This window comes from Alligator sinensis, unplaced genomic scaffold (genome assembly GCF_000455745.1).
Source record: "Alligator sinensis unplaced genomic scaffold, ASM45574v1 scaffold419_1, whole genome shotgun sequence".
NCBI lineage: Eukaryota > Metazoa > Chordata > Crocodylia > Alligatoridae > Alligator > Alligator sinensis.
The window spans coordinates 222,778-235,596 of record NW_005842360.1 but is presented as its reverse complement, the minus strand read 5'-3'; the positions used below and the strand labels follow the sequence as shown (position 1 = coordinate 235,596).

Here is a 12,819-nt window from a genome sequence, read left to right as displayed (position 1 = left end):
TACTTCATTTGCCAGGTTTTTGTAACAGTTCTGGAAGCAGACAAGATAAGGGGATACGAGCTTCCTCTAATAATTGAAAAAAGGCAGTTAAGTGTGTCAGTAGCCCCGTATCTTTCAATCCGTTTTTCTTGCATTGTTATATGGTTCTTTTTTCCCTGTGAAGTCAGGATGACTACAGAACCTTTTTATGTACTTTCTTTTATCTTGAGAGATACAGTGCAGCCCCATCTTGGATGGAAAGCATCATCCAGGTATATCAGAGCAGATCAGAGAGGATACATTTTGCCCAGTGATGCAGGGACTCTCGGGGATGGGGAAAAATCCCATTGTTTCATAGAATTATAGAAAATGAAGGTTGGAAGGACTTCGGGAGGTCATCTAGTCCAACCCCCTGCTCAAAGCAGGACTAGCCCCAACTAGATCATCCCAGCCAAAGCTTTGTCTAGCCAGGTTTTAAAAACCTCCAAGGATGGAGATTCTACCACCTCTCTGGGTAATCTGTTCCAGTGCTTTACTACCTTCCTAGTGAGAGGTTTTTTTTCCCTAATATCTAACCTAAACTTCTCTTCTTCAGGTTAAATAAGCTCAGTTCCCTTAGCCTCTCAAAAGTCACGTGCCCCAACCGCCTAACCGTTTTTGTTGTCCTCCCCTGAACTCTCCAATTTGTCCACATCCTTTCTGTTGTGCGGGGCCCAAAACTGGACATAGTACTCCAGATTTGGTCTCACCAGTACTAAATAGAGGGGAAGAATCACTTCCCTTGATCTGCTGGCAGTGCTTCTACCAATGCAGCCCAGGATGCCGTTAGCCATCTTTGCAACAAGGGCACACTGCTGGCACACATTCAGCTTACTGTCCACTGTAACACCCAGGTCCTTTTCTACAGAACTGTTGCCTAGCCATTTGGTCCTCAGCCTGTACCGGTGCATGAGATTGTTCTGTCCTAGATGCAGGACTTTGCACTTGTTCTTATTGAGCTTTAGGAGATTTCTTTTGGTCCAATCTTCCAATTTTTTGAAGTCATTCTGAATCCTAGCCCTACCCTCCAGCTTATCTATTACTCCTCCCAGCTTGGTCTCATTTGCAAACTTGCTGAGGGTGCAAAGTATCCCATCTTCCTTATAGACCAGGGAGAATTTTGATGTAAGGTCTCAGGTGTAAAATCCCCACCAGTTACAATGAATGGAAATTAATTTATCTGCTTTGGAAAAGTAAGGGGGTGAGTTGACCCGGGTGAAACTGGAATTTGCTGTTTCACAGTATCCTTGATGAGGATGGAGGCATATTGTTAGAGTAGCGCTGTTGCCCGATCTTAGGGGTGATTGATTCCCAAGGCTATCCATTCAGCTTTTCACTGGCATTACATTTCAGAATGAATTCGTAAGAGTTCAGATATTAAAAAAGACCCCAACCACCCAGTCCCACATGCCTGATCAGCTCACAAAACCATTGCATCTGGCCCCCAGGGCTCTTCACGGGTCAGGAAATTTGGCAGTGGGAGAACAGTGGTCATTAATATGGCCCCCCTCCCCCCTGCCAAATTCCCAAACACAAGCCCCATGTGGCTGGTCGTAGGACACCTGCTATCACCCCAACCCCATGGGACTGGGCCATGCCTTCCCCCTTCCTCCCTCCCCGCCCCCTGCATCTGGATTTGGGCTGAGCTACACCCCTTCCCACAGGGCCTAGTTTGGGGCTGAGCTGTATTTTCTCTCCTCCATGTTGGGGCTAAGCCATCCCTCCACCCTCCTCACCTTCCCCCGGGACGGGTTGGAGACAGGCCATGCCTCCCTCCCCCCTGCAGAGCTGAGTCGCACCTCCTGACATCCCCACTTCAAGCCCCTTCCCCTGCAGGGATGGGTTGGGGCTGGGAAGCCCACTGCCTGTCTCCGCACGGCCAGGTGGGGCCCACTGCACCCTTCCTGGATCAGATTCAGGGGCTGGAATTGGCCTGCAGACAAACCAGGCACTGCCCCTGCAGCCGGCCGGGGGAAAAGGTTGAACACCACTGGGCTAGCGTATGATTTTCTGTGCGGTCACACAACCCTTGCTTCCTTTTGTGAGTTGCTTGCTGAAGGTCCTGGATTCATTTATGCACCTCTATACTGGACCCATTTGGTGCGATGTACCATGTGCTGCCAAATGAGGTAAAGCATGTTTCTTCTTCTTGTCATTACGTCTGCAGGTCGGCCTCCTCCTAGAGGATCAAAAGCAGCTTCTGGTGAGCAGACCAAACCCATGGCACCGCTGGATAGAGTTTACCAAGAAATAGCCATATTAAAGAAACTGGATCATGTCAACATTGTCAGACTGATAGAGGTGTGTATGCCCAAGGGTACAGTGATACGTATGTGTGCACATGCTGCTCAGTTCAGATTGTGCCAATGAGCACATTCAGCCTGTTTTGTTTTGGGGGTTTTTTTTCCAAATTAACATGAAATGGAAGGTGAAATCCCCTAAGAGGCTCTAAAAAGCTCAGCCTCTTGTGCAATTTAAAGCCTCAAACCTGCTCACACACTGCGTGGAGTTATGCATGTGGAAGGCTTGCCTGGTCTGCATCATGATTAATAATTCACAGTTCCGTATTCATATATGTTCGTGAGAGAGAAAATTTAAGCCTTGCCTGGAAGCAACCTTGCACCTGTTTGAATGAACTGTTGCAAACTCCTATGTAGGAACTGTCTTATTCAGTGTAAGAGCAACTTACTCATTTACGTAAACCTGTGCTTCAGTGTCAGGTAAAACTGAAATATGTGTGATTATACTGCAATAAATGCATCTTCTCCAGACTTTTGCACCAGTTTACCTAAATCACACTGATGGAACTGTGGGTAAGCAACTCCTCGGTGGGAGCTGGGGAGAGAGTGTGTGTTTGTGCTCATGTGTGGTTTGAACCTGTCCATATGAGACAACTGTGGTACAAGTCATATCTTTGGTTGTATGCAGTCCCTTTAAATAGGGAGAAGAGTGCATATAGTTAGTTCTTTAATTCCCCCATTGTAGGCAGAAGCCCAGACTTCACAAGGCTTCAGCAAAATCTCAGTGTACCTCAGAAATCTCCACTGTGCAGTGAGTTAGTTTCCAAACACTGGAAGCTGCTGCTGAAATATTTGAAAAGGATCCCTCAGTTTTGTGTATGTGATGAGGATAAAGAGGCAGGCACACATTTAAGGTCATAAACTGCATATGACTCCATGAACCTTCAGTTCCAGGTGCCGTATTCATTTTCAGCATAACTGAATCAGGGGAAGCTATAGAGCTGGGGTGGGCAACCTGCCACATATGTGTCATAAGTGACATGGGCACCCTCTGTGTGGCAGAATTGGGAGGAGACAGGTAGCACAATAGACTGGATAGGAAGCAGGAAACAGCAGCAGATTGGGCAGGGATCAGAAAACTGGGGAAGGGGATTGGAGTGGCACTTAGGGAGGGCGTAGGGCTAATTTGTGATGCACATGTCAAAAAGGTTGGCCCCCACTGCTATAGAGTATGCTTGGATTAAAAATTTCCCTCTTCCTCCCACCCTTTTTCTCCACCCTCCACCCTTGTCTCTGTGATACCGCTTTTAGGTACTGGATGATCCTGCAGAGGACAATCTGTACATGGGTATGTAACTCATTCTGTGCTTACAGAACTGTACGGGTTTATACTCAAGGAGGCACATAACACACGTGTTTAGGAGGGAACAAACTGGGAGGAGACTTGCACTGACCACAACACAGAGGCTGTGTTCAGTGCAAAGGATGGTTGAGTGCTAAAAAGCCCCACATCAGCATCACAACAACTGCTGTCTTAGTTATGCTGTCTTAGTCTTAGGATGTTGCATGTGCTTCCCACACCTCTGATCCCTGAGCTAGCAGGAAAGTGGAGGAAAGGTTGCTTCCACTCCTCTGTAGGGGTGAAGTGTTGAGTATAAGGGCCGAGATCTCAGCTGGTCCTGAACACATGTAGAAAGGGTGGGGAGACTTCCTTGCCTTTTGTTTTGCCTAACACACCTGCAAAGAGCCAGCCACAGTCTGGCCCTTTGTGTCCAGGCCAGGATCTCTGTTGTCAGTGTTGGTAAGACATGTGTGCTTGCCATTTATCACAGAGCCCCTTGGTGTGAACGCTTCGGCAGATGAAAGCTGCTCAGGCCCTTTCCGGTTCTCCTGGAGAGCTGGGAGCATGGCATGAACATTAAGGACTGTAGCATCCCTGCTTCTTGGGGTGCATTCAGTACCAGTAGCAATGCTGTGAGGATAACTCTGACTTCCAGTCCTTTGTTGTGAGACCCCATTCCCCTCTGGCAGTAGAGGAAGTGTCTCCTGAAGGAGGTAGCGTGGTTGTGCTGGTAGGATACTGTCTTTCCCTTATGCAGAGTCACTCTAGCTAGGGCTTACCTGGTCTGTAAAGCCTCTGCTTTGGTAGCCATGTTGGCACCGCTATGTTGGCTGAGCCTCTGATGGAGAGGCAGTATATGCTGGCAGGAGTTTTTCTGTCCTTGTAGGTACCCCACTTTCCAGACATCGTATGCCAAGCCAAGAGTAGCAGCATGTCCGCATAGCTGTGCCTACACCAGGGGTTTTGTCAGCTTAGTTACATTGGCTGTGGGTTGTGATCTTTTCACACCCCCTAGCCTTAAGAGCTGTTCCAGCAAAACCTTGTAGTGTGGAGCTGGGCATAGGCAAAGCAGCTGCTGTGCACAGTGGGTGTCAGGGCTCTGGAGCCTGAGCTCAAACTGGGCATGTTTGCAGACTTCACAGTATGAAAAATAGGGCAAGCTGTGAAGGTGGAGCATTCAGCCTGTGGGATGGGGAGTCCCTTACTGACTGCACTAATACTGGCATTGTCCTTGAAGGCACTGTCCTGAGGAAGCTTGGTCGATCCCAGGAGGCGGTTGAGGATGCTGGGAGGGTGTAGTGGGCTGTGAGATACCTAATTGAAAACCAGCCCTACTACATGCCATGACATCTTCTGACTAAATCGATTTAAACGCTGATTCTCATGACATAGTAAAGGCAGCTTTTGAAATGGCCAAGAAAGGAGGCTTTGCCTAGCACATGAGGCCAGTTTCCTTTAAAGGCCATTTTCTCTTTCAAGAAACGATTCAGCTAAAGCCTGCTTGAGTGACATCAAAGGTGTGGCAGCTGAGATGGAAACAGTAGAGCAGTGTGGATCCTAGCTACTGCTGGTCTTCAAAGGTAGGGGGGTGAGGAGTGCTGTTGCTGGGGTCAGAGAAGCGATGATCATTCGAGGTTGAACTGAAAGCAGATGCAGAGTTCAGTGTGCAAAGCTGCAGAGGCAAAGCTGTGCTGAACAGTGACAGCAACAGCCAGGATAATCAAAAATACAAATAAGAAATGGGTGACACACGGCTGGATGGCAGTGTTATGGAGAAGAATCTGGGAGTCTTGGTAGATTGCAGACTCAATGAGTCTGCGGTGTGATGCAGCTGCACCAAGGGCAAATACAGTTTTGGGATGCATCAATAGAAGCATTAGGTGCAAGACACGGATAGTGATAGTGCTCCTTTACTTGGCATGGGTTTGTCCTCATCTAGAGTATTTTATGCAATTTTGGGTTCCACATTTTAAAAACAATGCAGAGAAGTTAGAGAGGGTCCAGATACAGGTCCGGAGAGAATGATAAAACGATTGGAAGGCAAGTCATATGGGGCTGAAGCAGCTAGGCATATTCGTCTTATGGAACTGGTGCTTAAGAAGGGACTTGATAGTAGTCTCCATTACTTGAAGGGCTGCCATAAAGAGGAGGGAAAAGACCTTTTATCTCTTGCTGCAGAGAGTAGGATGTAGATCAATGGCTTGAAGTTTCATCAAGGTGGTTTAAATATCAGGAAAAACTTCCTCACTGTTAGAATAGTGAAGCAGTGGAATAGGCTGCCTAGAGAAGTTGGGGCCTCTCCATCACTAAGGGTGTTCAAGAGGAGATTTGACAGCCACTGCTTGAAGATGATCTGGGCATAGCTGTGCCTATGTTCTTCTGTGGGTATCTCCCATGCTTCTGGGTTTTGCTGGTTGCTGCATGGGGCTGGGAAGGAATCCCTCCCTTTTTGCCCCCTTCTGCAAAATGTCATTTTTGGTTTGTTTGTTCATTTGTTTTTTAAGACTTCCTCAGAGGCATTAGGTGTTGGTTGCAGCCAAGGCTCGGGATTTTGACTGGGGTGTGTCTGTGTTCCTGCTGGGTTTTAAACCCAGAGGTTCCTGGCTAGAAAGTCTTGCCCTTCCACCCAGCGTCAGACTGATAGCCATGTTTGGGGTCAGGAAGAAATATTACTCCACGGTCAGATTGGTATGGACTGTGAAGGTGTTTGCCTTCTGTTTGTAGCTGGGGCATGGCCCTCTTCCTGGGATCTCTTGAGTGTATATTAACAATCTTTACAGCAGCAGGATGTTAGTTGCCATGGTCCCCCTGCTTGACCTGTGATGGGTTGGGGTGTTGTATCTTGTTTTGTGTTGAGATTGGCTGTGTAGTTTTGCTAAGAGATTTAGACAATGGATTTGTATAGGATGGTTTGGATAGGGATGATCCTGGCTCAGGCAGGGGGTTGGACTAAATGACCTGCAAAGGTCCTTTCCAGCCATACTTCTCTGCATCTCTAAACTGCAGGGCAGATTGTGGAGGCCACCATGGAGAGCAGTTTCTCATGTGACGGGTCCTAGAGAAGGATTATGAGAGAGTTGGCTGAGCTGTGAGAGCACCTGCACAGCCATCACCCAGTCACACTTCCTGCTGGCCCAGGGACGATCTGTGTGAGCAGTTCCTCAGCATTGTGAGCAGCCTGGCCCAGAAGTAGTAGAGGGGGACAGTAAAGGATGCTTCATTTAATTAGTATTCAGTAGGGCCAATGGAGGACATTGGAAAAAGCAATTCTTTCCTATGCCGTTAATCTCCAGCTGAGGTGCAGCTGTGTCCAAGTCTCACTGTGCTGTAGCCTTGTCTTTACTGCGTGAAGTCATGGGCCCATCCTCAGATGCAGAGTGTTGCTCATTCGCACCCACCCTCTGCTCCCTTTGCACTACTCCAGACATAGAGAGCAGCCACTAAAACTGGGCAGAGGATGAAGGAGCTGGAGTGACCTCGGTGAAGCAGAGAATCTGGCTCCACATTTCCCACTGATGTCAAAGGAAGCCACAAATGCTGAGCATCTCTCAGGATCAGGCACTTGGACATTAGACTCCCATCCATACCGTGTGCCTGGTGATGCTCAGAAACACTTCTCTATCCTTCCTAAAATATACTGCAAAGGAAAAGGAAAATGTGGAGGCCAAAGAAGAGGCATTGTGGCTTTGTCCCACTGTGGCATTTGCAGTTGTTTATAAACAGGATTTTTTTCCCCCTTATACTGTCCCAGAAGTAAAAGTCCCATTTGCCTTTCATCTCTCGTGAAGGGTTTTTAACGCTAAAAAAAATTGGGTCAGGGAGTGGAGATATAAAATAATAATAAATAACTGATGGAGGGGAAATGGTGAAACAAGAAAATACTGCCTAACCTGGCAAAGAAAGATGAGCCAGCTCTTAGTACAGCACCGGCTTGCTGTGTTTGCATCTTAGGCTGGTTTAACATTGCTGCAGTATCGTAACAATGACAGCTTAGCTGTAAATAGAACAGTCTCGCTTTACAGAAGAAGGTCTGCGCCGGGATCTCTCTGATGGCAAAGCATGTCACTTGTGTTCACTAGTGAAAGACCCCACCAAATCATTTCCTAATATGAGGGCCAAAGGTTGGACTTATTTCTCTCTGCTAAAGAGTGAGCTCTTTTCATTCTGGATCGATCCCTGGTAGCTTTGCTGGGTAGGATAAATTAGTTTTACCACTTCAAGGAATGGATGTTTTCTTAGATGTTTGCTGAGGAAAACATGATTCTTCATCTCAACCTTCTTTTCCTTTCTTTTCTTTTCTTGCAGTGTTTGATCTCCTGCGCAAGGGGTGAGTAGCCCAAAGGGACCCTTTCTTATGGAGCGCTGTGGTGATTGCAGTCATCTGGGACAGCTGGGCGCTGACTGAGGACTCGTTCACTAGCTCCCTAAGTGATGTGCAGACATGATGGATAAGATGGTGAAAGTTCCTTGTCAGTAAGCAGGTGCCAGAGCGACAGAGTCTGTTTGCAGTTACATGGATGTAAATCTGGAATGACTTTAGATCACAGCAGATTCAGTTCAGATTTGCACCAGTATAACTTCTCTCAGAGCCTAGGGAATCTGCGTTAGCGCAATTTGTGTTGTGACGCACGCTAGTTTTTAAATTCTAACATAAAGTGACCTCCACTTTATACTTTCTTCTGGCAGGCAACATATAGGTTACATCAGCATAGCCTCCCTTTCTCTCGCTCTCTCCAGTGCTTTATAACAATCACTATTGAACTTCACTCTGTATTTGAGAGAGCAATTTTTGTAAATGCAGGTGCTTTTCCATCACCTTGCCTTGCACTGTCCAGATCTCTGGAACGCACATGGTTTACAAGAGATCCTTAGGAACTTACAGTCTAAATACACAGGCCAGACCTAGGCTGAAAGAAGATTGTTACTGGTATCTACATTTTACGAGAGAGAAGCCCAGGGTCACACGTGCTGGGGTACTGAGCCCAAATCTCCCTATCCTTGTCTGGCGCTTTAAACACAGGATCATCCTTCCATCCTTGTGTCGCTGGTTCTCCTGGGACGCAGCCCCTGATTCTCTCAGTTCTCTAATGATGAGCCTCACCTCCTTCATTGTGGAATCCTTCGCATGTGAACTTCTCCGTGCTACAACACAGATGCAGTCTGATGTGCATGCATTGCCCAGTTTTCAGTGCAGTTTCACAGTTGTTACCACAGTAATCAGTAGATAGCCACCCTGGAGTCAAGATGGACCCTCCTTTGAATTTTCTTCTCTAAATGAGCTGTGGTAATGGCTGGAAATGCCCTTTGGGACAGCAGCTGCCAGCAAGAGACACGGGCCAGGATTCCTGGTGCAACAATCTCCCAGTCTCTCAATATGATTTTAAAACATCCTTTGATAAAAAGGCATCACTGCAGCATGTGGCAGGATTATAGTTAGCAGGATTGTTATGATTTAGCAGTGATGATTGTCTGGGAGAAGCTACAAAGCATGTCACTGTCTAAGCCAAGTGAGGGTCAGGCTTGACATGGCATGGGCTGATCTGGTGGGGCCTCATAAAAAGGATCTGGTGCTGGCCTTATTCTGCTCTTGTTGAAACCACTAGTAAAAGTCCCACCGAGTTCATTGGGAATAGAATGGGGCAAAGGCAAGCGCTTAAAAAAATCCACCCTTAAATAAACATTGGCATTAATATGGAAGTTTATTCCATTAAAGGAATGTGCCCTTAATTAGGTGTCAGTGGAAATTGTAGTTGCCTTCAATAGTCATTGGAGTGGAGTCTTGTATTACAAGGTGCTGAACCATTTATTTCGGGGCTCACAGTCCAGGTCCTGTTCTGAACTGGAGATGAAGGAACAGTAGAAGACATGAATGGAAGGTTTAATGACCTAAGCTCTTCTCCCCCAATTTCTATGCCCAACACACCCCCAAGAAAATCAGTGGGAGTTTTTACATCCGCTTTAGTGGCAGTGGGATTAGGCCATTAATCTGCAGAGAGGGAAGCAAGATTGGGTGAGTAGAGTGTGCTAGGAGATTCTGCCACAAACTTTTATTTTACTTTTTTTCACCCAGAAATAGTTAGCCTCCTCCCAGCTGCCAGCTCCAGCAGCTTGAGGATGGTCTTGCTGATGCTTGCCAATGCAGGGAAGGGGGAAAACTCACCTTTGAATCTCTCTGCACATCTTGGAGAAAAGCCACCGCAGCCAGCTGTAGTGAGGAGGGAGGAGCATGCTCTCCACCTCAAGCAGATGACAGTTATAGTCCATTAGTAGTTCTGCCAGTCCTGCCACTCATCTCGCTTCTCCCAGGTTTCAGTGGCATGAAAATGTTGCCATGTAATAAAGGGGGGGAAGCTAGAAACCAATGGCAAAAAATTGTAAACAGTATTGAATTCATCTCTTGAAAGGGAGGTGGGAAGAGAGAGAGAGAGAGAGAGAGAGAGACTAGATAGCACAGGCGAAAGTTTGCTGACAGGGAGCCTTCAGCACTGCCAGCTTCACAGAGCTCTGTGTTGCAGATACAGAACAGTTAAAAATAAGGTGAACTGCTGGTAGCTCTGGAGCCCTCTTGTCTTGCTGTCCCGTTGTGCATTGATTCCTGGCAAGCGTTTGATCCCGCAAGGCTCCAAGAACCCCGTGGCTTGGATACAGCTAAAAATGTGTTTAAATCCTGTTGAAGTCAGTGGGACTGCTCACATGCTTCTAGCCGAGCACATGCTCAATGGCTTTGCTGGATCAGGACCACCTTGCCAAGTACCTCACAGGAGCAAGCTTGATTGTCCAAAGTACTGAGCACTGTCAGCTCCCATTATCTTCCCTTTGGAGCTGACTGCAATTCTTTCTTTCCAGAAGGTGCCAAGCAGCTTGTAGAGTCTCATTACATTTGCATTACCTTTTGCTTTCACCTTGGCACAGGAGGGGAGTAGGTCACTCCAGAAGCAACATCTAGCAACTGTCTTTCTGTAAGACTGATGGTAATGGCTGTGAGATGCTTCTGTAATAAATGGTGGAACAGTAATAGATAATGCAGTTTTGTACTTTTCTTAACACTTTCTATCTAGGGTTTTGAGTGTTTCAGATTGGTTACGTATTAACCTGATTTTACAGATCAGAAAAACGAGGCCAGACATTTTAATAGAATTGCTGCATATGTGCAGCTCCCCTTGCTTCAGTGAGAGTTGTGGGTGCTCAGCACCTCTGAAAATCTTCTCTAAGATTTACAGAAGAGCTCAGCACACCTATAGCATGTGGAGGGCTGAACATTTTTGAAAATCTGTCCCTAAGTGGCTCAGTGAAAGCTGCTGAATGATGCACACTTTGAAAAAATCTAGCATTTGGTCAGGGGTCTAAGTGGGCACTGAGCTGGTTTGAAAAGGCTCTACCCAAGTACTTTCAGAGGCACAGACGGAGAACAACAGAGGCCTGCTGCCTGGCTGATTGCTCTCTTGATAGTCAACATTCCTCCCAGAAGTAAGACATGTGGCTGTCAGTTAAGTGGACTCTTGGTAACAATCTGTTTTTCCACTTTAGACCTGTCATGGAGGTACCAAGTGACCATCCCTTCACCGAAGAGCAGGCTCGACTCTACTTTAGAGACATTGTTTTGGGCATAGAGTACTGTGAGTACTGAGATAAATTGTGCCTTGCAAAGTATCTGGGTTTTTTTGCTGAAACTAATTGCTTGCAAACTGCCAAGGGGTAAAAGGATATTCTCAAATGTAAAGCACAAGGGTTTGCAAGTTTGGTAGCAACCCTTCCCTGCCTGAATTTGTCTGGGTTGTATCTTAGCCCTTGCATGGCCGCTACTCTTTAGAAGTGACATTGTGAGATCAATTCACTAGAATCCTTCCCACCACCACTTTTGTTTTGTTTCCTAAACTCTCTCAGATAGGAATTGTAAACTTTAATAATTTCAACTGGGCAAAGCTTAGCTCAAGCTGGGAACAGCATTTGCTGAAGGGAAGTCGATTAGCTTCAGCTAAAGTGAACCTGTGTTGCTTCCAGCTGAGCGAGGAGAAATGGGGGGGCGGGAGTGGGGAGCTAACAAGTGACAACTGGAGGGCATCTGTCCTTGTCTGCTCCCTCAGGAACACGTTTCAGTGACTCATCACTCAGTGCTGAGGCCTGTGGAGAACATGCCACCTCATTACCTTCCAGAGCAGCTGGTGGTGCAAACGTGTTAGATAAATTTCTTACTTGGGAGTTAACCTCTTTTTTTTTTTCTTTACTTCATGGTCTTTTGCAATTTTTTTAAAGAAATTAATTCACTTTTGTCTTTTGGCACAAGCCTGGAGCCACTCCCAGGGTTTTGATCTTGGCTATTTCCTGGGGGTAGCACAGGGAATCCCTACCACAGCTTTAACAGAGACTACATCATAGTTTTACCTCCTTTCAAAAGTGCTTGCATGCACATTGAAGGTCCTGAAAGAAGTAGCATTTGTTGCGTGATCCACCCTTGAAAGCAGTCTACAGCTGTGCCCTGACAGAAGAGCACAGCTGCAGAGCACTTTAACATGCCCTGCAACACACATTTAATGAGGGTTCAGATGAAGGTGCTCCAAAGCAGAGCACCTTTATTAACTTCTGCTTGTCCCTTTGTGGGAGCACCTGGTGCTGTCATCAGGATGGGAGGGAGAGAAGGCAGGGGATGAAGGTCTGTTCTGAGGCTTGCCCACTCTGCACTGGAGGGGAAGGGGAAGGGTGCTCCAGTCTGCCCGCTCCCCCTCCAGGGAAGGCTGGGCAAACCCCAGAATGGAGCTCCCTCCCCTGCTTTCTCCCCCTCCCATCCTGACAACAGCACTGGACTGGGGGCGGGGACGGGGCTAGGAGAGAGGCAGAAGCACAGCTCGAAAGTGAGGCTTGATTTGTCTCTGCCCCCGCCCTGACCAAACAACGAATACCTTTTGGGTTGGGGGAGGAGGAAGGTCACTGTAACTCATGGTGCTTTCTGTGAAGCACCATGAGTTACAGCAGCGAGCAGTTTCCTGAGGCAACTTTTCATTTTTAGAACTGAGGAAGCCAGACTTTCTCCTGTTGTTTTAAATGTGACTGTAGTTTATACTACCATTGGTGTTGCAGGGAAAGCCAGACTGATTGAAAAATCTCATGCTGCTTAGCATAGTATGGTAGCACTTCAAAATGCATCAGGTTGCATCATGCAGGTGTCACAATTACTTCTGTCTGTTTTATTCTCCTAAACCTCCCCGTTCTTACCAGCAGGAA

General features: G+C 47.0%; 1 protein-coding gene across 1 annotated transcript in view; it reads left to right on the top strand.

The window, feature by feature from the left end:
* Positions 1 to 12,819, top strand: part of CAMKK1 (calcium/calmodulin dependent protein kinase kinase 1) — a 213,547-nt gene that overhangs the window by 135,514 nt on the left and 65,214 nt on the right. Inside the window, exons 7-10 of the mRNA XM_006029150.3 lie at positions 2,186 to 2,319; positions 3,570 to 3,606; positions 7,906 to 7,927; positions 11,128 to 11,216. Of these exons, the coding sequence (XP_006029212.2) occupies positions 2,186 to 2,319; positions 3,570 to 3,606; positions 7,906 to 7,927; positions 11,128 to 11,216 (282 nt within the window). The remainder of the gene's footprint in view (positions 1 to 2,185; positions 2,320 to 3,569; positions 3,607 to 7,905; positions 7,928 to 11,127; positions 11,217 to 12,819) is intronic.